The 27,856-nt window shown below is 43.7% G+C and overlaps 4 protein-coding genes across 4 annotated transcripts in view; 2 read left to right on the forward strand and 2 right to left on the reverse strand.

Moving 5' to 3' along the window:
- Positions 1 to 27,856, forward strand: part of LOC145363699 (uncharacterized) — a 375,177-nt gene that overhangs the window by 322,178 nt on the left and 25,143 nt on the right. The gene's annotated exons all lie outside the window — the stretch shown is intronic.
- Positions 1 to 27,856, forward strand: part of LOC145335557 (uncharacterized) — a 48,709-nt gene that overhangs the window by 3,470 nt on the left and 17,383 nt on the right. The window contains 2 exon segments of the mRNA XM_080181362.1: positions 7,136 to 7,894; positions 15,828 to 16,361. Coding sequence (XP_080037488.1) covers positions 7,136 to 7,894; positions 15,828 to 16,361 — 1,293 coding nt within the window.
- Positions 2,084 to 4,431, reverse strand: LOC145363693 (uncharacterized). Its single transcript, XM_080218914.1, has one exon. The coding sequence runs from the start codon at positions 3,619 to 3,621 to the stop codon at positions 2,728 to 2,730; it is 894 nt and encodes a 297-aa protein (XP_080075040.1). The 5' UTR covers positions 3,622 to 4,431; the 3' UTR covers positions 2,084 to 2,727.
- The window catches only part of LOC145363623 (uncharacterized), a 28,915-nt gene continuing 11,876 nt past the window's right edge, over positions 10,818 to 27,856 (reverse strand). Inside the window, exons 2-3 of the mRNA XM_080218807.1 lie at positions 19,939 to 20,558; positions 10,818 to 12,854 (exon numbers count right to left, since the gene is read on the reverse strand). Of these exons, the coding sequence (XP_080074933.1) occupies positions 12,172 to 12,854; positions 19,939 to 20,558 (1,303 nt within the window). The 3' untranslated portion in view covers positions 10,818 to 12,171. The remainder of the gene's footprint in view (positions 12,855 to 19,938; positions 20,559 to 27,856) is intronic.

Here is a 27,856-nt window from a genome sequence, read left to right on the forward strand (position 1 = left end):
TAATTGGAAAACCTGGAAGTGGATCTTTGTTGAAAGCAACAGAGAGAAAATTGGTTTGGAAGGAGATGTTGACATGTGTCTTTTTGAGAACGGCGTTTGGAAACACTCATGACAATTATCTGGGGGGAAATTTGAGAAATCCACAGAATATTGATTGAGTTGCATCGCGACTTGGTTTCAGAGTGGGGGTTGTCTGATCACAGCCAACCTGTGGGTTTAAAGGAACTGTGTGTTTACTAAGAACATTATAGCATAAGAAATTTTAAGTCTGTGTTATCCTTGAAATCTGTGTACATTTGTGAAGGCAAGTGTGAGTCAAGGAGTATTTTGTTATCGTCAAACTCTTCGTGTTCAATATTTTATTGTTAAAAGCTAATTGATAGTTCTGTGATTCTGTTCTTCTATGTTTTCTAAACAAAAGTAAAAGTTGCAGTCTTTTGAGCCACAGTTCCATCCTGGAATCATCCTGTCCAGTTATAACATCAACTGGGATCGTAACACTCACCATCTTGACTTCAAAATATATTGCTGTTCCTTCACTGTCACTGAGTCAAAATCCTGGAACTCCCTCCCAAACAGCACTGTGGGTGTATCTATATCACATGGAATGCTGTGGTTCTAGAAGGCAGCTCACCACCACCTTCTCAAGGCCCATTAGGAATGTGTAATAAATGCTGACCTAACCAATGATGCCCATCTTTTATTCTTCAGGACAGACTATGGGCTTTGACCTCTGCAACTGAATAAAAAATAAGGTAATACCTGTTTTTAGTCCATTGAATTGGTTTTCAATGACAGCATTGCCTTCTCCCTTGTTCTTATATCCTGGGCCTATTACACTGTTATGCTTGAAGGATTAGAGCCAGCCTGACTCCACTGTTATCTCTGACACAGTTATCAATCCCCAGGCTGCTACAGACATCTTTATTAGCTCAAACAAACACATCTTTCGCACCGTTTGAGGCCAGTTCTCCTGCACAATTTAATTCATTTTGCAGACATTGCTAATTCCAGCAGGACTGTGACCTGACCACATTGACCAGCATACTTTGCACTGAGTCCAAAATGCAGTTCAGTGCAGTTCTTCAGATATCCTCGGTCTGGGTTCTTCTATCACCCTCGATGTCCCACGTTACCACCATGAGAGACTCCACACACAGGATTACATCACAACCCGTCTACACTGATTAATCAGGGAGATCTGATAGAGGTGAACATCATTATGACAGGTTTAGATCAAGTGAAGAAGGAAATTGGTCAGGATCTACAGAGACTGCTGGAGGCAAGGCTATTGGTAAACATAACCTTTTATTGCACATTCTTCCAACAATGTACGATTACAAAGCTCAGCACGAGGCTTCACATAGAACCATCTCTGAGCATACTCTTATCATCTGATCTTGCATCACTGTGGAGAATATTTACACATTTAATATTAACCCTTTACACTGCATCAAGTCTTTAGTCAGCGCTCCTGACATGCCCTTCTTTCACTCAGTGTCAGTTGATGTTTCTGAGATTCACTTTGGGACACTCTCCTGATGGAGATGAAAGTTATTTTAAAATCTCATTGTAACAGACTGGGGAAGTGAGGATTAAAACAGTATCTGGGTAAATGGAGTTTGGTCACAGATCAGCCCTGACCTCAGTGAGTGAGAGAACAGGCTCGAGGCGGATAAATAACCTCCTGTTATAAATAATCCACTCTGTCAAATCCCCTCAGAATTTTACATGTTTCAATCAGATCCTCTCTCATTTTTCTTAACCCCAGTAAGACCAAAACTGTACACAGTACTCTAGACACAGTCTCACCAATACCCTGAACAAATGCAGCAAAACATTCCTGCAATAAACAATAATTCATTTCCTTTCTAATTATTTGCTGTATCTGCGTACTAACTTTTCCTGATTACAGTACCAAGACACCCAGATCCCTCTGTACCTCAAAGATCTGCAATCTCCCTCTGTTTAAATAATCTATTGCTTTTCCATCCTTCCTGTCAAAGTGGACAAGTTCACATCATCCAGAAATCTCGTTCCAGCTGCCAACATTTTGCCCACTCACTTAACGTTTCCATGTCGCTTTTCAGGCTTGTTATGGTCATTCACATTTCACTTTTCTACCTACCTTTGTAAATAAATTTTGAGCCTGGCATCCACATCATGAAAACAGCTTGTCAATAGTTGAGGCCCCAGCACTGATCCCCGTGGCATCTCACAGGCTACACCTTGCCATCCAAAAATGACTTGTTTCTCTCTCGCCTCCTGTTTCCTATTAGCTAATCAATCTTTTATCCATACGAATATAAAGGATCAATATGGATGGGATGCTAATATGTCATGCCTTATGCTATGAATTCTTATTTTAGAAACATAGAAACATTACAGCATAAACAGGCCCTTCAGCCCACAAGTTGCACTGACCATATCCCTACCTACTAGACGTTTGTGTGGTAAACTTTGATGTGGCACCTTGTCAAATGCCTTCTGGAAATCTAAATACATCACATCCACAGGTTCCACTTTATCCACATTGCTTGTTATTTCTTCAAAGAACACCAATAAATTAGTCAAACATGATTTTCCTTGCACAAAACGATGTTGGCTCTGCCTGACTGTACGGAGATTATCTCTGTGTCCCCCCCAGCTCCTTAATAACAGAATGAACATGATTCAATCCTGCTTGGGATTATTTAACTAATAGATAAATAAATAAATGAACATGATTCAGTTCTGCATGGAGTTCGCAGCAACAGCAGAATCCAACCCCTGCAGTGACTTGTGAACTCGCTGGTGTCTCAGCAGATTGGCTGACCGAGCAAATCTCTTCCCACATATGGAGCAGGTGAACGATCTCTCTCCTGTGTGAACCTGCTGGTGTCTCAGCAAGTGGGATGACTGAGTGAAGCTTTTCCCACACATGGAGCAGGTGAACGATCTCTCTCCAGTGTGAATTTGCTGATGTATCAGCAGGTCTTTAGTGCTTTTAAAACTTTTCTCACAGTCAGAACATTTAAAAGGTCTCTGATCAGTGTGGACCAGTTGATGTGCAATGAGCTGGGGTGGCTGAGTGAATCCCTTCCCACACGTGGAGCAAGTGAAGGGTTTCTCCCCAGTGTGAATTCGCTCGTGTATCAGAAGGTGGGCTGAATCAGTGAATCCCTTCCCACACACACAGCAAATGAATGGTTTCTCCCCGGTGTGAACTCGCTGGTGTCTCAGACGGTGGGATGAATGGGTGAATCCCATCCCACACACCGAGCAGGTGAACGGTTTCTCCCCAGTGTGAACTCGCTGGTGTGTCACCAAATCCGGTTTACTTTTAAAGCTCTTCTCACAGTCAGAACACTGAAATGGTCTCTTATCAGAGTGAACTCGCTGGTGTGTTTGCAGCTGGGATAAACGTCCGAATCTCCTCTCACACACGGAGCAGGTGAATGGCTTCTCCCCAGTGTGAGTGCGCTGATGGACTTGTAAATCATTTTTACTTTTAAATCTCTTCTCACAGTCAGAACACTGAAATGGTCTCTGATCAGTGTGAACAAGTTGGTGTGTCTGAAGGTGGGCTGACTGAGTGAATCCCTTCCCACACACTGAGCAGGTGAACGGTCTCACCACCATGTGAGTGCGCTGGTGTCTCAGGAGGTCCTTTGTGCTTTTAAAGCTTTTTTCACAATCAGAACATTGAAACAGTCTCTGATCGGAGTGAACCTGTTGGTGAATTAGGAGGCTTGATAAAGCATGACATCCCTTCCCACATTCGAGGCAGGTGAATGGCCTCTCGCCAGTGTGAACACGCCGGTGTGTATAGAGGCTGGATGAGTAAGCAAATCGTTTCCCGCACTCAGAGCAGGTGAATGGCCTCTCTCCAGTGTGAATGCGGCGATGAATATCCAATTCAGATGGGTAATTGAATCCCTTCCCACAGTCCCCACATTTCAATGGTTTCTCTGTGGTGCAGGTGTCCTCGTGTGAATCCAGGTTGGATAATGAGTTGAAACCTCGTGTACACAGAATATGTATCGAGTCACTTCTCACTGAGAATGATGTGGGTTTTTTTCCAAGCTGTTTAAAATTCTTCCCAAATTCAGTACATCAGAAACTCTCAGGTGTCTGTGTGTCTCTTGGTTTTTCAGTCACGCTAATGTTTGAAATCTTTGCCCGCAGACAGAACAAACATTTCTCCTTCTGTAGACAAAGGCTGGTGATATTCAGTTCCTGATTAATCAAATCACTGCAACAGATCTTGATGTGAAGTTTGGTTTGAGTTTCATATCTGTAAATCCTGCTTCATAATACCCTGTAAAAACAGTTTACAAATACCATTATTCTCAGTCCAGGATAGAAACTCGGAACAGACAATTCATAGTTTCTCTGGAACATTTTTTCCTCTCTTGTTCTCCCAAATCTGTAATTCCCCACCCCACACACTCTCCCCCCTCCCTGGGCTGAAATCCAAATCTATCTGGGATGGATAGGATAGAGGTGGAGAGACTCTTCCCGCTCAAAAAAGACAGTAGGACTAGGGGGCACAGCCTCAAGATAAAGGGGGGGGGGGCGGTTTAGAACGGAGTTGAGGAGGAACTTCTTCACTCAAAGGGTGGTGAATCTCTGGAATTCTCTGCCCGTTGAAGTGGTGGAGGCTGCCTCGCTAAATATTTTTAAGACGCGGGTTGATGGGTTTTTGATAAGAGAGGGTATTAAGGGCTATGGGGAGAGGGCGGGAAAGTGGAACTGAGCCACGACAGATCAGCCATGATCTTATTGAATGGCGGGGCAGGCTTGAAGGGCTAGATGGCCTACTCCTGCTCCTATTTCTTATTATCTTATATCTCCATCATTTCTTTCCTCCACTCCCAGGTTTCTCCCTCCCTCTCCTCTGTCTGGGTTCAGTTCTCCAGCTCCTGTCTGCAGACTGACAATAAAACCAATGGATCTTATTGGGGGTGTTGGGGTCTCCAGCGGGTATTTGTGAATCCTCCCCGCCCACCTCCCAGGGTTTCCTTCCTTCCCAGAGATCAGAGTCCTCATTGATTTGAGGCCAAAGTGTAACCTCTTATTTATTGTCCCCCTCCCCCATCCTCTGATGTGAACCATCCTCCAGTGACTGAGCCAGGATGGGGCCGTTAACCTGGGCCTGTTCCCGGGAGGGAGGGAGGGAGAAGCCCCGCAGCTGCAAACCAGGGAGCTGACAATGATTCTGAAGGGTTTGCGGATCCACAAAGTGTTTCCAGACCCTCCCAGCCACCACCTAACGCTGACTCCGCTTCTCCGGGACAAACAAGCGCCAAGGACAGCAATAACACTGCGCATGCTTCACATCACAATGCCCGGGACTGATTGACGGCAGCTCCGGACCAATAGAAAGAGGGGGCGGGACTGGAGGACCGAGCGGGAGCGGCTGGTCCTCCAACCAAACGGAGTGAACGAGGGGGGAACCTGAAGCATGCGCAGTGCGGGTAATGGCGGTAGACGGACGGTTTTAATTTGGAAGCGAGATCAATACGAGGTAGAGGGCAGCGTGCGGAAAACGATAAATGTGGCGGGTGGGTGGAGAAGCTTCGTAAACATGTTCCAACCCAATCCCCGGAAATAAACTTTCCGGTCCCCCTCCCCCCTTTGTACCAAATGGAGCCGCAGCTTGTAGTGTTGGGCCCGGGCTGACTGCCGCCATTGAGGCTGAATGTGGGAGGCCGGCAGGGATTGTGAATGGAGAGTAAAGCCCTGACGTCACAAGGGTATTGATGGGAGTGTGACGTCTCAATGGAATAGACGAGAGTGTGACGTCACAATGGAATGGGTGAGGGTTCCAGATGAGCTGAGACTGGGCTGGAGTCGGGCGATGGCACTGACATGTGGCCTGGTGGCACAGTGGTTAGCACAGCTGCCTAACAGTGCCAGGGACCCGGGTTCAATTCCAGCCTTGGGTCGCTGCCTGTGCAGAGTTTCTACATTCTCCCTGTGTCTGTGTGGGTTTCCTCCAGGTGTTCCAGTTTCCTTCCACAGTCCAAAGATGTGCCAGTTCGATGGATTCGCCATGATAAATTGCCACTTGGTATCAGGGGGATTAACAGGTAAATATGTGGGTAGGGCTTGGATGGGATTCTTGTTGGTTCAGGCTCGATGGACTGAATGGCCTCCTTCTACACTTTTATTATTCATTATTATTAATTAATTACTATTACTCTTTCTATGAATGAAGGTGATCTTGATAATGATGTGGATATGTGGCAGGAAGCTCATCTTGGAATGAACTATTTCACCCTGATTGTAAACAGCCTGATTCAGCCTCGGGCAGTTGCCAGGAAGGGGATAGAGTTGCTCGTGAGGGAGTTTGTAATGGGGACTGAAGACAATGTGTTCAGTCTTCCCAGTATTCATATGAAAGAAATTTCTGTTCTTCAGTACTGGATGTCAGACAAGTCAGGATGGTGTGTGAGTTGGAGGGGTACTTGGAGATGATGGTGTTGACAGCTACCTGCTACTTTGATCCTTCCAGGTGGTGGAGGTTGAGGGTTTGGAAATTCTGTCAAAGTTCCTGTTGAGTTGTAGATGTATAAAATCCCTCTCCTTCACCCTGCCCCTCCCCCCACTTCTTTCTGTCTCTACTCTGTGCCCAAACCCGGTGGCAAGTTTTCTTCCCTTAAGGACATTTGTGAATCAGTTGAGTTTTTGTCACAATCCTGCAGTTTTCATGGTCACTTTTTCTTAGTGCCAGCCCCACAAATTACCAGCTCAATCCGTTCCATTGTGACGCGGAACTCTCACTCAGCTCAATTTCACAACCTGTGCTTTGTGCTTTTGTGGGTTCTCTCTCACACCCTTTTTTGTTTAAATCCATTTCACAGGGTTTTGGAGAGTGAGGATTTGCAGTTGAGAAATTGAAACCAAATATCATTATTAATGCAATCGGCCGATTTATTGTAACCTGAATATCACTGTATTTTTATTGCAGAAGAGAAAAGCACCATTCACATTGGAGAGAAACTGTACATGTGTTCTGTGGACAAGATTTCAACCAATCATCTGGCCTTTTGGAACATAACTGCAGTCACAATAGGGAGATGGCATGGACATGTGGGGACTGTGGGAAGGAATTTGATTACCCATCTCAGCTGGAAACTCATCGACGCAGTCACACAGGGGAGAAGCCATTCACATGTTCCAAGTGTGGAAAAGGATTTGCTCACCCATCTACTCTGCTGACACACCAGCAAATTCACACTGAGGAGAGGCCGTTCACCTGCTCTGTGTGTGGGAAGGGATTCAGTCAGTCATCCAACTTAGCAATTCACCAGCGAGTTCACACTGGGGAGAGGCCGTTCACTTGCTCCCAGTGTGGGAAAGGATTTGCTCACTCATACACCCTGCAGACACACCAGCGAGTTCACACTCAGGAGAGGCCATTCACTTGCTCCCAGTGTGGGAAAGGATTTGCTCACTCATCCACTCTATTGAAACACCAGCGAATTCACACTGGGGAGAAGCCATTCACTTGCTCAGTATGTGGGAAGGGATTCAATCAGTCATCCAACCTTGCATTACATGAGCGAATTCACACGGAGGAAAGACCGTTCATCTGCTCTGTATGTGGGAAGGGATTCAATCAGTCATTCAAACTAACATTACACCAGCGAATTCATACTGGGGAGAGACCATTCACCTGCTCCCAGTGTGGAAAGGGATTCGCTCATTCAGCCAACCTGTTGAAACATCAGCGAGTTCACACTGGGGAGAGGCCTTTCACCTGCTCCCAATGTGGGAAGGGATTTGCTCACTCAACCAACCTGCTGACACACCAGCGAGTTCACACTGGGGAGAGGCCATTCACTTGCTGTGTGTGTGGGAAGGGATTCAGCCAGTCATCCACTCTGCTGACACACCAGCGAGTTCACAAGTAACTATCTTGTGGTTGTAGAGGGTTGTATTTCAACCGGAGGCCTGTGACCAGTGGTGTGCTTTGGGGATCAATCTGGGTCCACGGTTATTTGTCATTTATATTAATGATTTGGATGAGAATATCGGAGGCATGGTTCATAAGTTTGCAGGTGACACCAAGATTGGTGGCATATTGGACAGTGAAGAAAGTTATCTTTGATTGCAACAGGGTCTTTATCAATTGGGCCAGTGGGCTGACTCAATTGGGCACAAATCAGCTAGATAGTCAATATCTTTTCCCAAAGGTAGGGGAGTCTAAAACTAGAGGGCATAGGTTTAAGGTGAGAGGGGAGAGATACAAAAGTGCCCAGAGGGGCAATTGTTTCACACAGAGGGTGGTGAGTGTCTGGAACGAGCTGCCGGAGGTATAGTTGAGGCAGGAACAATGTTGTCTTTTAAAGAGCATTTAGACAGTTACACGGGTAAGATGGGTATAGAGAGATATGGGCCAAATGCAGGCAATTGGGATTAGCTTAGGGGGTTTAAAAAAAAGGGTGGCATGGACAAATTGGGCCGAAGGACCTGTTTCCACACAGTAAACCCGAGTGTGGCGACTAGGGGATTCTCACAGTAACTTCATTGCAGTATTAATGTAAGCCTACTTATGACACTAAGGGAATTTCACAGTAACTTCATTGCAGTGTAATGTAAGCCTTACTTATAATAAATAAACATTTTAACTCATAAATAAATTTTTAAAAAACTTTAAAATGGGTGTTCATTGATTGAATCTGAGCTGCTCTCACACATCCTATTCTAGGAGACAGTCACTCTCTTCTCAGAAGGAGTTTAAGGGAGGGACTGATCCATGGTGTCTCTGCCACCAATTTCCCACAGTAATCCCAGCACAATGTACAGCTGCAAGCATGATGTTTATTTTCAAATTGTACTACAGAAATTCACCACATTCTTGGTGGTTTACCAAACTGAAGGCAATCCTTTTAGAAAATACACCATCAATCTTTACTTTGTTGGCATGTATCCAGAGTATATTTGATTTATTATTATCACACGTATTAGTATGCAGTGAAAAGCTTTGTTTCTTGCAGGCTATACAGACAAAGCATACCATTCACAGAGAAGGAAAGGAGAAGATGCAAAATGGAGTGTTACAGTCACAGCTAGTGTAGAGAAAGATCACCTTAATATGAGATGTGTCTCTTAATCTGTGTGTGTCTCTCTGTATCTGTCTGTCTATCACTGTCTCTCTATATCTGTGCCTCTCTCTCTGTATCTGTGTGTCTCTCTCTATATATCTGTCTCTCTCTCTCTGTTTCTGTATGGTGTGTCTCTTTCTCTGTATCTGTTTCCCGCTCTCTCTCCCTCCCTGTGTAGTTGGTAATCAGGAAGCCTAATGGAAAGTTGGCCCTAATTTCAAGAGGTTGGAGTATAAGAATAGGGAAGCACTGCTACAACTGTAAATTCATTAGGATTATTCCCATTACGAAAGGATTATTTTATGAGGAAAGGTTAAAAAGGCTGGGGCTCTACTCATTGGAATTTAGAAAAATGAGAGGTGATCTCTTTAAAGCATATCAGATTCTTAACAGACTTGAGAGGGTAAATGCTGAGTGGATGCTTCCTCTCATGGGAGAGTCTAGGACCAGAGGGCACAACCTCAGAATAAAAGCTGCCAATTTAAGAATGAGATCAGGAGGAATTTCTTCTGAGGGTTGAGGTCAGAGGGTGAGCGGCTGATGCGTCAACCAATCAGACTGAATGGGGGGGCGGGGTCGGGCTGAGAGTGAAACATGCGCAGTGGAGGTGCTGTATCAGAATGAAGGCGCTCAGATTCTCAATGCACCGCCCAGGGACACAGAGAGACTCATCCAAACACTGGGATCTCAGCCCAGGGACACAGAGAGACTCATCCAAACACTGGGATCTCAGCCCAGGGACACAGAGAGACTCATCCAAACACTGGGATCTCAGCCCAGGGACACAGAGAGACTCATCCAAACACTGGGATCTCAGCCCAGAGAGACTCATCCAAACACTGGGATCTCAGCCCAGGGAGACTCATCCAAACACTGGGATCTCAGCCCAGGGACACAGAGAGACTCATCCAAACACTGGGATCTCAGCCCAGGGACATAGAGAGACTCATCCAAACACTGGGATCTCAGCCCAGGGACACAGAGAGACTCATCCAAACACTGAACTGGGATCTCAGCCCAGGGACACAGAGAGACTCATCCAGACACTGAACTGGGATCTCAGCCCAGAGAGACTCATCCAAACACTGAACTGGGATCTCAGCCCAGGGACACCCTTAATTCCTTTACTGTTCAAGAATTTATCTATCCTTGCCTTAAAAACCTTCAACAAACACTGGCAGGGATGCCACAGAAGGTGCTGGAGTGTGGCAACTAGGGGAATTTCAAAGTAACTTCACTGTAATGTTAATGTAAGCCTTATTTGTGACTAATAAAGAAACAAACTTTGTGTGAAGAAGTTCCTCAACTCAGTCCTAAATCTGCACCCCCTTATTTTGAGGCAATGCCCCCTAGTTCGAGTTTCACCTGCCAGTTGAAACAACCTCCCTGCTTCTATCTTATCTATTCTGATCATTTTATATGTACTATATTTCATAATTTTATATGTTTCTAGAAAAGCTCCTCTCATTCTTCTGAATTCCAATGAGTATAATCACAGTCCACTCAGTCTCTCCTCATAAGCTGACCCTCTCAACTCTGATTGGAAGTTTAACCAAAGATCAATCCAACACCAGGTTGGTCAGAATCATTTCACATCTCCCAAATTTTAAATAACCATGACAAATTAAAACTTTCATTCTCACATGTGTGAATTGTATCCGAATTAAAATTCCCCCATGTTTAGTAAAATATCCTGGAATCAGGTCTCTGGCCAGTAAATATGGCTCCAGGCTCATAACTTTTGAAAAAAAAGCTTTATTAATTACACTTTTTTTGAAAATCTGTTTGATTTAAATCACAGACAGAAATCCTCAAAGCTTGAAGCATTCAATCCACAAATATCATCCATACACAAGCAGAGAAATTTAGCATGTGCTTTACAAGAATGACCAAAATGAATTCCTTAAGCGTTCTTGTGGTTCTGTTTTTAAACTTCTAGAAATACCTTTAATTAAAAACTCAAGATAAGGTTAAATCCCCAGAAAGATAAACCTTAACAAATTAGCCCAAAACAATGATAAAACACATCTACAAACATCCACATAAACAAATGAAACATACAAGTTCTCACAGCTCGTAAATATCAAACAATGAATCCTCAGCATTCTCTCTCACAGCTATAGCTTCCTAAAGCGACAGAACACTATAAGCTCACAACTCCTTGATTAAAATAAGATACAAGATGCTTAATTCTCCTTTATTATAACTCAAACTTTTTTTTGTTCCATCTAATGGTGGGATTAGAACCATTAGGATCTACTCTCAGAGATCTGCTTTTCAGTCCAGTGCTACTTGGAGTATACTGTCACTGTACCGACTATCAGGTCACAAGTCCCTAACAAATTTATGATAAAATAATTGATATGATGCCCTAGAATGCTTCTTAACTTCTGAACTAACTATCTACCACTGTTTAATGATTGGTCAGACCCCGTTTTTACAGATTCAGGTTTTTAGCCACTAAACTGGAATAAGTTTAATTCTAATTCATTCTGAGTAAATATTCTCACCCGGTCCTCTGTTTTGGGGCCCTGCTAAGCAACTTTAATGGTCTGTGACTGCAGAAACTGAGCAGTGACAGGAAGGTGGTAAGGTAGTCGAGTCCCATAATGCCTCACATTCAATCTGCAGTCCTTCAATTATAACAGAATATGTGGCTGTATGTAGCTGCCTCAGCCATGGTCAACCCCAACACTGCCTTCTTGAACTGCTACAATGCCTGAGGGGTAGGTGCACCCACAGTGCTGTTAGGGAGGGATTTCTAGCTACACATTCCAGACTTTCACTAGAATGTAGGTGGATCAGATTGATATATTCCATTCAACCACACCCAAGCTGAGTTATCCTAATTCCGTTATTGTCCAAGACAATATATTCACAATATCTTTAAAACAGAAATTCAACATTCCCATTTGATTTCAGGTATTAACATATTCTGTTAGTTTGTTCCTTATTGTCAATGTCCAGCAGAAAGAATCCCTCCATCCTTCCCACTGACCAACTGTGAGAATGAACAAAATGCAGTCCTGGTGAAACTGAAAGTAGAAACAATAACAGCAGAATCCAACCCCTGGAATCACTCGTGAACTTGCTGGTGTCTGTGCAGGGTGGATGAAACACTGAATCCCTTCCCACACTCAGGGCATGTGAATGGTTTCTCTCCAGTGTGAACTCGCTGATGTGACTGCAGGGCGGATAACTGAGTGAATCCCGTCCCACATACAGAGCAGATGAATGGTCTCTCCCCAGTGTGAACTCGTTGGTGTGCCTGCAGGGTGGATAACTGAGTGAATCCCTTTCCACACTGGTAGCACGTGAAGGGCCTCTCCCCAGTATGAACACGCCGGTGTGTCCGTAGGTTTGAAGACAGAGTGAATCCCTTCCCACACTGAAAGCAGATGAATGGTTTCTCCCCAGTGTGAACTCGCTGGTGTCTCTGCAAGTTAGATGACTGACTGAATCTCTTCCCACAAATAGAGCAGGTGAATGGCCTCTCCCTGGTGTGAACTCGCTGGTGGGTCTGTAGGGTGGATAACTGAGTAAATCCCTTCCCACACTGAGAGCAGGTGAACGGCCTCTCCCCAGTATGAATGTGCTGGTGTTTCAGCAGAGTAGATGAAACACGAAATCCCTTTCCACATACTGAGCAGGTAAAGGGCCTCTCTCCAGTGTGAACATGCTGGTGTCTCTGCAGGGTGCTGGAATCACTGAATCCTGTTCCACACACAGAACAGGTGAATAGTCTCTCCCCAGTATGAACTTGCTGGTGTGTCTGCAGGCTGGCTAACTGAGTGAATCCCTGCCCACATTGAGAGCAGGTGAATGGTCTCGCCACAGTGTGAACTCGCTGGTGCCTCTGCAGGCTGGATGAATGCATGAATCCCTTCCCACACTGAGAGCAGATGAATGGTCTTTCCCTGGTGTGAACTCGCTGGTGCGTCTGCAGGTTCGATAACTGAGTAAATCCCTTCCCACACTGAACGCAGTTGAACGGCCTCTCCCCTGTGTGGCTGCGCCGATGAGCTTCCAGTTCTGATGGTGACCTCCATCCCTTCCCACAGTCCCCACATTTCCATGGTTTTTCCATGTTTTGGGTCTCCTTGAATCTCTGCAGATCAGACAACCAGTTGAAGCCTTTTCAACATACAGAACACAGTCACTCCCTACTGTGAATGCCGCAATCTATTTTCAGGCTGTATAACTGGTTAAAGTTCTTTCCAGTCAGTGCACTGGAAGATTTCACTCAGGAGTCTGTGTGTATGTTGATGCTTTTCCAGTCACACTGATGTTCAAAATCTTCTGAAGAGGATAAATATTTATCCTCTTTGATTCAAAGGCTGATGACATTCAGGTCCCAAGGAATCAAGTGACTCTGTCAGATCTCTAGACATGACCCAGCCAAGAGTTCTCTCTGAGATTCCTCCTCTTCTGATATCCTGTGAAACACTTTTGTAAAAACATCACAGTCAGTACAGGATGGAAATTCAGAACACAATTCACAACTAGCTTCTATGGAACATTCTTTCCTCTCTCATTCCCCCAAAGTTGTAAATCTCCATTCCACACACTTATTCTCCCTTATTCTCACTCTGCTGTACCTAATACTCACCCTCCCAATTCTCCTGAAGATGCTGATTCAGACTGATTGACAGATCCATGCTCACTGCTTCCTGTCCTGGACACAGAGAGCTGAAAATCCCCATGCAGGCTGCGAAACTAAAAATGCTGAAATAAACAGACTGGATTCACTTCCTTACCCTTCAGTTGCTGCAAGTCCCCAATTTCCCCCAGAATGAGGAAAGAAATGGAAAGGGGGAAACATTGATTTCCTCCCAGATGTTGCACAGAGGAGGAAGTTACACTCCGAAGCTCATTGGTCAACTTCCGCATTGTGACGTTAGGGTCAAGCCTGGATCAGCCAATAGAAATCATCCTGCACCGCGGTGATGTCCTCGGGTTCCATCGCGCAGGCCCGGACGCGGGAGCCCCGCCCCCCGCCACCCCCCCCCCTCCCGCCCCCTCCTCGAGCTAATGTTTCCAGACAAGCGGCTGGCGGCTCCGGCCAGAGCGAGAAGCCGCTCGGTGATCTCTCCCTCCCCCCGGCCCGGGACTGCGCATGTCCAAGGGAGAGGGGAAAGCTGCACATGTGCAGAGGAGCGCCCACCCACTGGCCGTCAGGCTGAATTGTTGACCAATTGCAAGAGTTGGATGACCGGAAGGACTCTGGTCCTCCAACCAATCAGAGCGCGGGCTTTGTGTGAATGAAGATTGAGCTTCAGACAGACTGAAACTTCCTCCTGTCTCTAACATCTGTGAGTGAAACATTTTCTTTTCTCCCCCTTTCCATTTCTTATTATTTCTAGTTTTGTCATATATTACTGTAGCTACATTATGTACTTCCAGTCATAAAGTCATTGCAGCACAGGAGTCTGTTGGGGAGCTTGACTCACAGAGTCCCTCCAGTGCAGAAGGCGGCCTTTCAGCCCATCAAATCTGCATCGTCTCTCCAACAAAGCATTCTTCGCAAGAATACCATGGATTTACCTGGCCCTAATTGCCTTAATTCACACATCCTGAGACACTAAGTGGCATGGCCAATCAACCTAACCTGCACATCTTACATCTTATAGACAGTAAGAAGTCTCACAACACCACGTTAAAATCCAACAGGTTTATTTGGTAGCACAAGCTTTCCGAATGCTGCTCCTTCATCAGACGAGTGGCCAAATATATCTGTTGGACTTTAACCTGGTATTGTGAGACTTCTTATTGTGCCCGCCAACACCCACCAACCCCCCACCCAGTCTAACACCAGCATCTCCACATCATGTTATAGACTGCATATCAATTCTCTGCAGAACAAACCAATCAGTCCTGTTTTATCTCTGTATCAACATTCCCCTGAAAAATTTATGTCCTTCAAGTGCCCATCCAATTTCATTTTGAAATGATTGATCATCTTCTGTTCCACCATCCTCATAGGCAGCAAGTTCCAGGATCTGTACTCTCCCTGCCCAAGTATAAATCTTCCTCAAATCCCCACTCTACCATTACTCAAGTAATAATGTGCTATATATTACACTTTAATCCACTGTTATAGACATCTGTATGGCAGCCTGCATGGAGATTTTCAGCTCTGTGTCCGGGACAGAAAGCAGTGAGCATGGATCTGTCAATCAGCCTCAGTTAGCACTTTCAGGAGAACTGGGAGGATGAATATTAGATACAACAGATCAAGAATGGAGGGAGAGTGTGGGATGGAAATTTACAGCTTTTGGGGAATGAGAGAGGAAAGAACGTTCCATAAAAACTAAAACTGGCTGTTCTGAATTTCTATCCCATATTGACACTGATGACTTTTGTAATCTGCTTTTGCAAGATATCAGAAGGTGAGGATTTACAGACAGAAATCCTGAATCAAACATCACATAAACATCTGACAGACATTTAATTGATCAGGACCTGAATATCATTTGCCTTTCAATCTAGAAGGAGAAATGTTTTAATGTTCTGTCTGCTTCAGAATTTTTTATAACATAAATGTGACTGGAAAAACAACAAGACACAGACACACCCGAGTGAGAATGTTCTAGTGCTCTGAGTGCGGAAAGAACTTTAACCAGTTACACAGCCTGAAAATGCATCACAGCATTCACAGCCGGGAGAGACTGTACCCGTGTTCTGTGTGAGATTTAATTGACTGTTTAACCTGGAGGGTCACAAGGACTCCTGCACCATGGAGAAACCGTGGAATTGTGGGGACTGTGGGAAGGCATGCCAGTGCCCATCTGAGCTGGAAACCCATCGACGCAGCCACACCGGGGAGAGACCATTCACCTGTCCTGAGTGTGGGAAGTGTTTCACTCAGTCAAGCAATTTGCTGAGACACAAGCGAGTTCACACCGGGGAGAAACCGTACACTTGCTCTGTGTGTGGGAAGGGATTCACACATTCGTCCACTCTGCAGGATCACCAGCGAGTTCACACTGGGGAGAAGCCAGTCACCTGCTCCAAGTGCGGGAAGGGATTCAGTCGGTTATCAAACCTGCAGGAACACCAGCGAGTTCACACTGGGGAGAGACCATTCACCTGCGATGTATGTGAAAAGGGATTCACTCATTCATCCACACTGCAGGAACACCAGCGAGCTCACAGCAGAGAGAGGCCATTTATCTGCTCCGTGTGTGGGAAAGGATTCAGTAAAACATCCACCCTGCTCACACACCAGCGAGTTCACACTGGCGAGAGGCCTTTCACCTGCTCTGTGTGTGGGAAGGGATTCACTCAGTTATCCAGCCTGCAGAGACACCAGCGCATTCACAAGCGATGACGGGTTGGATTCTGCTGTTATTGCTGCTGTTAATCACATCCAGGACTGAACCATGTTCATTCTGACAGTTGGTGAAGTGGGAGGGTCGGAGGGTTTCTTTCAACAGGACTGGCCAGTCTCATGGCTTTGCTTCCAGTGGGCTGATGCTCTTTGAACCTGGGAGAGCACATTTCCACTGAAATGATCCATAAAAGCTGATGAAGGACATTTATTTAATCCTGGATAGTAAATAATGTTTTTCCTACCACTACAGATAGATCTAAAATAAATACATTTGCCTTTGTTCCATTGAGTCTACAGCACAGGGCCAGGCCAGTTGGCTCAATTGGTCTATAATCAATATTTCTGCTCCACGTGATCCTCCACCCACCCCTCTTCATCTCCCCCATCAGTATATCCTTCTATTCCTTTCTCCCTCCTGTCTGTCTCTAGCTTCCCCTTCAATGTATTCCTGCTATTCACCTCAACCACTCGCTGTGGTAGTGAGTTCCACATTCTCACCACTCGCTGGGCCAAGAGGTCTGTCTGAAATCCTTGCTGGATTAATTGAGAAAAGAAAAAATAGAAGCTTGGAAAGTGGAAAATGAAAAAGAAGGATGAGGAAAAATGTAAACGTAAAAGTGTTGTTGTAGTCCAAACCTGTGTGTTTTAACTTCTACTAAAGACACAAAGTTGACATTTGGTACTTAAACACAATTTCCTTTATTCTGTAGCTACTTAATAAGTCGTAAATACTTGTGTTGTGAAGGGGAAACTAATTCTGTCTCTGAGAACTAACACCTAACCACTCAAAGAGGAGAACATTGCTCTATAATCTGTTAAAGTGAGTGTGTGAAGTGGTACGATCTGCTCTTCAGCAAGTTTTAGTGATTAAATCAAAATAACTATCTGACACACTCTATAAAATCAACAAGTAACACTTTATTTATCTAACAGTGAACAGGTTAACTAAACTGTTAACAAACAGAATAAAACATGATTCTAATGGAATATGGTTCAGATGAATACAATTCCCACCCATTCACACTCCTCTTTTTATTTACTCAGAATGAGTTAGACTTAAACTTATTCCAGGACTAGCCGGTGTTCAGTGGCAGAGATACCCGAATCTGTAAAAAGGGGGGTCTGACCAATCAAACAATGGTAGGTAGTTGGTTAAGAAGAAGCGTTCTCAGGCATTGTTTAAATTATTTTATCATAAACTTGTGATAAGAACTGTGAGGGACTTGTGACCTAACAGTCGGTGAAATGACGGTATATTCCGAGTAGCACTGGATTGAAAAGCGAACATCTGAGTAAAGTCTAATGAATGGTCATAATCCTACCCTAGCCTGAATCATAAGGTTTGCCTCTTGTAGTTGACTAGGATAAGCATGACATGTTTCACTTCAGGTATGATTCAAATGACCCACGAGGGAGCTTTTAACAAACTTTATTTAAGAATATAGTTAACATGTATAGTAAGAAAATTAGCAAGAGGTTTTATCAATAACAAACAAAACAAAATAACCAAGATAATGTATAACCCTTAATGAATAAAGGAGCTGCCCCAATCAATCACATAAACAACCTCTTTCACAGGTTTAACAGAACAAAAACTCAATCTACGTGATCGTGGAATTAAGTCCTTAGGATGAATTCTACAGTTCTGTTGATTCACTTAAAGCAGTTTGAAGTCAAAACAGCTTCCCAAAACCACCAGAGAGATTCAAAACAAGCTATCAAGGCCTTGCTTTCAGATAAACAGAATTTCCAAATAAAATAGGGGGAGAGAAAGAGAGAGAGAAGCTTGATGCCCTTTCTAAAACTAAACTGCAGCTCAGAACTGAAAAGAAAAGAACTTCTGTCACCTGACCTGCCAACAAGTGACTTTTTCTCCTAACAATGCAGAGTTATAGAACAATTCCCAAAATAAAAACAACATCCATGTAATTCACTTAAGGAGCAATAAAATAACTCTTTGTAGACAAGCCGATGCCATAATGTAAAAAATAACTGAAAAGGTTTATTTACAACTGCAGAGGTCATGTTTTTGGGAAAAAAATTCTTAAACAGATACAACATCACACTACAAACAATATTACAAGATTTGAAATAATAATAAATGTACATTAAAGAACCAGAAATAACATATCTAATCTGTACCAAATAACAACACTAGCTATATCTCAATCCTATATTAGCTTACTGACCCCTTAAATGTCAGTCATCCCCTGGGGAAACCAGCCCTTTAATTGTGAACATTACGAAAAAGACCTTCCTTTTAGCCAGACAAATAGATGCATGAAGCCGAGGGAGCAAAGAATATCAATGTCTTTAAGAGAGACCTGGGCCAAACTTTCCAGAATCTGAAGCCTCCCTGGATTCACTTCCTTACCCTTCAGTTGCTGCAAGTTCCCAATTTCCCACAGAAGCAAGTTTGTGTTTGTCTGAAGTCTGTCATTCACACAAACCCCGCTCACTGATTGGTTGGAGGAACAGAGTCCTTCCGGTCCTCCAGATTTCCCCATTGGAATGTCACAGGAATGTGGTCAAGACGGTCTAGTCCCATAATGCCTCACATTCAATCTGCAGTCCTTCAATTATAACAGAATATGTGTCTGTATGTAGCTGCCTCGGCCATGGTCAAGCCCAACACTGCCTTCTTGAACTGCTACAATGCCTGTAAATACATCCACAGTGCTATTGGAGTGATTTCCAGCTAGACATTCCAGACTTTCACTAACTGTTGGTGGATACCAGATTGATATATTCCATTCAACCACACCCAAGGTGAGTTATCCCAATTTCATTATGTCCAGGACAATATATTCACAATATCTTTAAAATACAAATTAAAAATTCCCATTTGATTTCAGACAGTAACATATTCTGTTAGTTTGTCCTTTATTGTCAATGACAGGCTGGGGTTGTTGCCCTTGGAGCAAAAGGGGTTGAGGGGAGATTTGATAGAGGTGGACAAGATTCTGACAGGTTTAGATAAGATGGACAAAGAAAATTTGTTCCCATTCACTGATGAGACAAGGACGAGGGGGACACAGATTTAAGGTTTTGAGTCAGAGATGCAGGGGGAGGAATGTGAGGAAGAATATTTTGCTGCAGCGAATGGTATTGACTTGGAACCCACTCCCTACGAGGGTGGAGGAAGTGGAAACAATCAATTACAAAGGAAATTGGACGGGCATCTGGGGGGTTTCAAACAGAAATACTGACTAAATATCTCTGACCTTCCTAACACCCTGTCACTCTGTGATTCTTGTTAAATTTGAAACCAGGCAATCGTAACAAAGCTCAAAGAGCATCAGCCCACTGGAGGCAAAGCCATGAGACCAGCCAGTCCAGCAGAAAGAAACCCTCCCCATTGACCAGCTGTGAGAATGAACAAAATGCAGTCCTGGATGTAACTGAGAGCTGAAACAGTAACAGCAGAATCCAACTCTGAATATCACTCATGAACTTCTTGGTGTCTCAGCAGCTGGGATGAAATTCTGAACCCTTTCTCCCCAGTGTGACCACGCTGATGTCTCAGCAGGTGGGTTAGTTGAGTGAATCCCTTCCCACATTGAGAGCAGGTGAACGGCCGCTCCCCAGTGTGAACTCGCTGGTGTCTCTGGAAGCTGGATGGGTCAGTGAATCTCCTCCCACACTGAGAGCAAATGAATGGCCTCTCCCCAGTGTGAACTCGCTGGTGTGTCTGCAGGTGGGATGACCGAGTGAATGCCTTCCCACACTGAGAGCAGGTGAACGGTCTCTCCCCACTGTGAATTCGCTGGTGTGTCTTCAAGTCGGATAACACAGCGAATCCCTTTCCACACTGAGAGCAGGTGAATGGCCTCTCCCCAGTGTGAACTCGCTGGTGTGTCCGCAGGTGGGATGACTGAGTGAATCCCTTCCCACACTGAGAGCAGGTGAATGGTCTCTCTCCAGTGTGAACTCGCTGATGTGTCCGCAGATTGGATAACTGGTTGAATCCCTTCCCACACTGAGAGCAGGTGAACAGCCTCTCTCCAGTGTGAACCCGCTGGTGTCTCTGCAGGTGGGAGAACCAAATGAATCCCTGCCCGCACTGAGAGCAGGTGAATGGCCTCTCCCCAGTGTGGATGCGCCGATGAGCATCCAGCAGAGATGGGGCTCTGTATCTCTTTCCACAGTCTGCACATTTCCATGGTTTCTCCATGGTGCAGGTGGTCTTGCCTCTCTCTTGGGTGGACAATCAGTTGAAGCCTCGTCCACACACACAACATGTACAGTCTCTCCCCGCTGTGAATGGTGCGATATTTATTCAGGCTGTGTAACTGGTTAAAGCTCTTCAGTCAGGGCTCTGCAACACTCTCACTTGAATGTGGAAGTGTGTTGATGCTTTTCCAGTCACGCTGATGTTTGAAATCTTTTCAAATCTCCTTCCAGATTCAATGGCCGATGATATTCAGGTCCCAAGGAATATGACTCTGCCAGATCTAGACCTGATGTTTGAAATTTCAGCTTGTGATTCCTCTTTCAATATCCTGTAAAACAAGTTGACACAAGTCATCAGTGTCAGTACAGGATAGAAATTCAGAGCACACAATTCTAGTTTCTGCGCAATTTTTTTCCTGTCTCATTCCCCAAAAGCTATAAATCTCCATCTCACACACTCTCCCTCCATTCTCACTCTGCTGTATCTAATATTCACCCTCCCAATTCTCCTGAAGGTGCTGATTGAGGCTGATTGACAGATCCATGCTCACTGCTTCCTGTCCTGGACACAGGGAGCTGAAAATCTCCATGCAGGCTGCCAGACAGATATCTGTCTATCTGACTGGACTAACAATGTGTGGAATATACACGATCTCTTTCCTAATGTTCACAATTAAAGGGCGGGTTTCCCTCGGAGATGGCTGACATTTAAGAGAATAATAAATTATTAGAGGACAGAGATATGCTGAGTGTTATTATATTGTGGATCTGATAGATTATTTATGGTTCTGTAACAAAGTACATTTATTATTTCTCGTCTTGTAATGAGGCATTGTAGCTCTGTTATATATTTCCACTCATCGAGTCATTGTAGCACAGAAGGAATCCATTCAGTAACTCAAGTCCATGCCGACTTCTGTCGAACAATCCAGGCAGTCCCATTCCCTTCTATACTCCCTTTCCCCTGCAAGTTTATTTCCTTCATGTGCCCATCTCATTTCTGAAATATATTAAAGGGGACAGTAAACTAATATAGGACAGAGACGTGTCTGATATTGTTATATGGTAGAGATTAGATATATTATTTATGGCTCTGTAATAAAATGCACTTATCTGGTTGTGTAACATTGGACTGTAGTTACATTATATATTTGAACAAATCTCTTCCCTCAGAGAATTGTTAGTATCTGGCTTCCTCTCATGGGGACCAGTGGAGGGATTGAATATATTCAAGGATGATTTAGACAGTTTTTGGATGACAAGGGAGTCTAGACTTATTGGAACAGGCTGGAAAATGGAGAAAAAGCTCAGATGAGGAAGGATTTCTTCAACTAAGGATGTGGTGAAGTTTTGGAATGCTCTACCCCAGAGGATGATGGAGCCTCAGTCATCAAGTAATTTCAAGCGAGGGATTGATACGTTTCTAGATATTGAAGATATCAACCAATAATCTCAATGAATGCTTGAGCAGATGCGATGGGCTTAATGCTGACGCAGCCCCTATTTGTTATGGTTTCTGTGTCCAGGACAGAAAGCAGTGAGCATGGATCTGTCAATCTGCCTCAATCAGCACCTTCAGGAGAATTGGGAGGGTGAATATTAGATACAGCAGAGAGAGAATGGAGGGAGAGTGTGTGGGATGGAGATTTACAGCTTTTGGGGAAAGAATCGAAGAAGGAAAGGGTTAATGAACTTTGTAATACTCAGAGATTTGTATAGAGTATTGTATGACTTGTTTTCGTGTATCCCAGGCAGATAAGGAAAGCAGCTGTCCTTGCTGTTGTACACAAGTTTATCATTTTCCCAGCTAATTGTGTTCTAACTCAGCTAGTGTCCATTTACTTGTATGTAATCCCATCAAAGACATCGCTTTCCCCATTAAAATCACACGCCATACAGCTCCAATCTTTATAGGATAGACTCTTACATTATATCTAATTTGATCATTTGTTTGACCGCATTTGAAAGTGCGATGTTTAAACAGAAATGACCCTTCGAAAGAAGATTTTCTCATGAGATAAATAGCAGTGTTTCGTGGTCACAGATGCCAATTGTTTATGCAGCCAGAGACAGTTTGTACCCAGCTCTTTAAAAACACAGATAACCAAAAAGTTATAATCTGTTGTGTTCAGTCGAATGCTGCAAGATTTTTGAGTCTGGTTGCGAAGTCAGTCTCCAACTCTTTCTCTATCTCTCTCTCTCTCAAGTAATCCAATTTCACTTCCTGTCATGTTAATATTAATTTGTTCAAGTTATTACAAGTTATGGCAAAGAATAGTTCAATGCTTGGAATAAATAGCCTTTTCATGGAGGAAAACAGGAAGCTCCTACAGAATTATGTTTTTAATCTATAGACAATATATGATATATAGATATATTATACAAAATTGGTTAATGCTTTTCAGGATTTGATTTTATTCTCAGGTCTATATGGCAGTGCTACACTGTATAATAAAAATAATCAAGCGACAGTTGTATCATACCACTTTACATATCAAAACCGTGATATCCAAACCCTTTTAATCCGAGCTGCTTCTATTTTTAAACTAAGCTCCAGATCAAAAGCCCCCCACACCCTCGTAAAACAACAGGCGCCAAATCAAAATCAAAGTAGGTACAATACATACTAGTTAATTGATTAGTAACATTTTGGTTTGATTCTTAACTGGCTAGATTTTGAGCTTTGCAGTGTTTTTATATTTGGCAAACCTTGAACAATAGATAGCACATGATATTCTAATGGCAGTACATAATTTTAACCAGTTACAGAATACTAAACTATCAGACATTCGTAAATTGCTATATTCTGCAGACCTTAATACAGTATTCTAACTGCGCAATTTGCATTGGCAACTGAGATTTTAATTGATTAATCTCCTGTTGGAACTTGGAGTAATCAGAACGACCATTCATTTCACTAACTTGATATATTTTAAACTGGCGACTTTACTGTCTACTATTAGACAGTATATTTACCACATTCTTTCAAACTTAACATGTTAAACTGGGATGAAAGTAAAACATTCTAACAGAATACAGAAAGTTGATTAAGACAGTCACCTTTATTCTTCTTTCTTCCAAACTGTAACTAAACTCAAATCAGGAGTAAATTCAAGAAATTTTATCGCTTTAATCTTTAACAGTTTTAACACTTCCTCAGCATTTTCTTAGCTCATTTATTCCACTGAACTATTTCCCTTATCTCTAATTATATTGATCTGTCAATTTGGTATTATAGGTGGGCACTCCCTTTTAGCCCATCTGGCATTTAATACAGCTTCCGATCTTCCCATATTCCAATTCATAACAGCGTGTGTTTTGTGTTCAGAATTACGCCTCCAGTTTCATGGATGATTCACTCCTTTGTATATCACATTTTAATTCGAATGCACTATGACAGTATTCCCATTATTAAAGACACACTCCCATTCTACCTTATGTAACTCCATTTTCGATTAAATTTTTGACTTTATGTCTTAAAATTACTGCAAGTATTATAACTCACAGATCTATCCTGTCTGGGATAGAATGGGTTTAAGTCCCTGCTTGTTTCAGCAGAGGGGCAGAGGAGTAAGTTCACTCAGATGAACATCATCACTTCATACATGCAGGAATAATTCTTTCCATTTATCTTTTCATTGTCAGTTCTATCAAGAATACATTTTCAAATTTAACAAAAAGCCTGATCCAAATAATCCAAAATAAGATTTATTTTTATCACTTTTAAATAGCCCTATTACATTAAGGTTTTGTTTCTCCAGCTCCCTTACACTGGATTCTTATTAGCTAATCATTTTTTTATCCTCTCTCGACTTCTTAGTGGAAGTGTCTACTTACTCAATTAGTCCAGCTAACTGATGTATTAACAATACTCCTTTCTTTGTCTTGTTTCTCTTTTCTAGTTCTCTGTTGCATGCTTCCAACATTTTGATTTTTGTTTTGTCGTCAGCCCATTTCTTACTTGAGACTGAGACCTGTTTAATTCATCCGGCCAATTGGTGAACTAAGAGAACTCCCATTTTCTTAGTTCTGACCTTTTTTTTGCTTTTCCAACCATTTCTGTTGTTGGTCTAGCGGGTGGGATAAATCCCATCCCCCTTTTCTCATCTGTTTAATGAATGAGCCTCTCTCAGTCATGTACTTATTTATCAGAGATCCCCACTGTCCTTGTCCCACCACACCACCGATAAGTTTATACTCACCACCTGGAGTCTTCTATTCTCCCTTCTTGCTCTCCCACTCCTAGGTCGGTCTTATCAGAGTCCGGGGATACCTGTCAGGGGTGATCAGATCCCTCCATATCACCGCCTACGCTTTTAAGCTTACACTATTAAGCCAGCTTTCTCTCAGAAGGCTTTTCCTTCTACTCCAGTCATCACTCAGATAGTCTCTTTCTCACTCACATCTGAACATTACACCCCAGGCATCTCTTTCTCCAGTCTCTTCTCCCACTTCAAATCCTGATTTCCCCTCTTAACATTCAGTCTAAGGCTGGGGTTAGAGACGGATGCCTCCTTGTCCACATGTGTTCAGTTCAGACGTCTTTCACTCTTACACTCTCCCAAAGCACACACTCTCATCACAGATTATTACAATTACCTACTGGAGTTTGACTCACTTTATTAGTTCAGTGATCTGTCCCTGAGCTCCGGTCGTGGCCATTCAGCCGGACCTGTAAACAGATCCTGGGTTTCGGCACCAATTGTTGGAGGTAACAGTACCTCTGAGTCTAGCTGTGAGTCAAAGCACAGCAGTTTATTCACAAGCTTGTGGGAGAAATCAGGCCCCCAACAGAAGTTCTCTAGACTTCTCCCTGAATATAGGTTACGAGCAGATATTTATACTCATATTCTTGCTCCTGTCCGCAGTTTCTCATGAATATTGCTGCCTCGATGATTCATCCTTGGCGTAGTCCATGTAATCGTAGTTATCTCAAGGCCTCGACTGTCTCTGTTCTATCCCTCTATGTGACACACATCTGCGATTTGTTTAGCTGGCGTACGGCATACAAGATTACAGGTTTTGCACAAACAAATCAACTGACATTCAAGGGTACAGGGGCCTATATAACAATTCTATATTTGAAGGTACCTGTATAGCAATTATTATCGGTAGTATGTAATAGATATGTATGAATTTATTGTTATATGATCACAAAAGGCATGCATGTAACACAATATTAAAAGACACAACGGATACTTGCTGAGTTAGAACACAATTAGCTGGAAAACCATAAACTTGTGTACAACAGCAAGGACAGCTGCTTTTCTTATCTGCCTGGGATACACGAAAACAAGTCGTACAATACTCTGTACAAATCTCTGAGTATTACAAACTTCAATAACCCTTTCCTTCTTCAGAATGTTCATTACAATCAGAGAATTGCTACATCTTATCAACCATCCCCGAGCTTTCACAGTGAATTACTCTTCTCAGGGCACCCTTATCTCTGACTAGTCTGTACTGCTGGCAGTCTCTCAAAGTAGCTGCCTGTGTGCTGATATGGGAGGCCCTGCCAGGCAAGTTTAATGTTCCATGACTGTGTCTTCAATGAATGCTCATAGGAACGCAAAAACCAGCCTGGGCCTCACACACACAGATACAGACACAGAGACACACACACAGAGACACAGACACACACACACACACACACACACACACACACACACACGGTAGTGAGTGAGGAAGGGGGCTCAGAGCAGGCGAAAGGGTGAAGGGTATTGGGGGAGGGGGGTAGGACTGTGTCCCATCTGATTTAGGTTCACATTGTGGCTGCTGATAATGGGATCTTGCTGTGCACACACTGGGCCTGTGGCCTTTGTCCGCACTGCTGCAACGACCACAATTTTTATTTTTAAACAAAATCTTGCTCACGGGCCACAAAGTGGGTTCAAGGAAAAAGCTTGAAAGGGGATTGGGTAAATTCAAGCACTTTAATTGCTGAGGCATTGTAAGGTGTGGAGAAAGTGCTGGGGAATGGGAGGAGTATAGACTGGGATTTGATGGCCAGCATAGGGCTGGTGGGCCGAAGGGCCTGTTCCTGTGCTGTGTGACTCCAGATTCTTTTCTCTCTCCCTTTTCCCAGGAATTTCTATTTGGATTGGGGGGGGGGGGGGGTATAGAATTTCTCTGTCTCTCCAGTGTTCTGACCAATCCTTACACCCCTCCCAGACATTCCCATCTATATTTCATCTTTCAATAAAATGTGAAAGAACATAAGAACATAAGAAATAGGAGCAGGAGTAGGCCATCTAGCCCTTTGAGCCTGCCCCGCCATTCAATAAGATCATGGCTGATCTGTCGTGGCTCAGTTCCACTTTCCCGCCCTCTCCCCATGACCCTTAATCCCCTCTCTTATCAAGAACCCATCAACCCGCTTCTTAAAAATATTTAGTGAGGCAGCCTCCACCACTTCAACGGGCAGAGAATTCCAGAGATTCACCACCCTTTGAGTGAAGAAGTTCCTCCTCAACTCCGTTCTAAACCGCCTCCCCTTTATCTTGAGGCTGTGCCCCCTAGTCCTACTGTCTTTTTTGAGCGGGAAGAGTCTCTCCACCTCTATCCTATCCATCCCATTCATCATCTTATACGTCTCAATGAGATCTCCCCTCATTCTTCTAAACTCTAAGAAAACACCAGTGTGAATTGTTGTCAATTTAATTTGGAAAGAGAAGGAGAGAGAGGTGTGGATCCCATTTCCCACACTCTCCTGCAGTCCTCACCCACAATATTTATTGAACCTGGCCCTCACCAGGTTTTATGTGTGTGTGTGTGTGGGATCTTGCTGTGTATACAGATGTATCTGGCTCCCTATTCTTTGCACTGTGACCGTGAGCAGAACTTTAAACAGAAAAGATTGAGGGGAAGGAGAAGGGTTGAGGAGGGGGAGGAGGCAGAGAGAGATAGAGAAATGAAGGGAGAACTAAACAGAGAGGGAGTGGGGGTCTCAGGAGGGGCAGGGGGAAAGAGACACAGACTCTGGGGGGGGTGTCCTCCTCCATTGTGGTACTGCCAGTGGGATCTTGCTGTGCAGAATTACCTTCATTGTAATTTGAATCATTCATTCTTTGACTCAGGAAGGGTGGATGCGATTGTGGAATTTTTAATATTGATAAAACGCTGCACAGTTTTGGAACCTACACCCACCCCCCACCAAAAGGATACAACTCATCTCGTAATTCTAAATAAGTGTGTGTGAGATAGTAGGGAGCTACTGGTTTTAGACATAGAATCCCTACACTGAAGAAGGAGGCCA

Source organism: Carcharhinus amblyrhynchos, unplaced genomic scaffold (assembly GCF_965287045.1).
Source record: "Carcharhinus amblyrhynchos unplaced genomic scaffold, sCarAmb.v2.hapA scaffold_39, whole genome shotgun sequence".
Classification (NCBI taxonomy): Eukaryota; Metazoa; Chordata; class Chondrichthyes; order Carcharhiniformes; family Carcharhinidae; genus Carcharhinus; species Carcharhinus amblyrhynchos.

Excerpts from the sequence above, each read along its gene's own strand:
- LOC145363693 (XM_080218914.1), bottom strand. The coding sequence starts at position 3,621 with ATGGTGGTGAGACCGTTCACCTGCTCAGTGTGTGGGAAGGGATTCACT.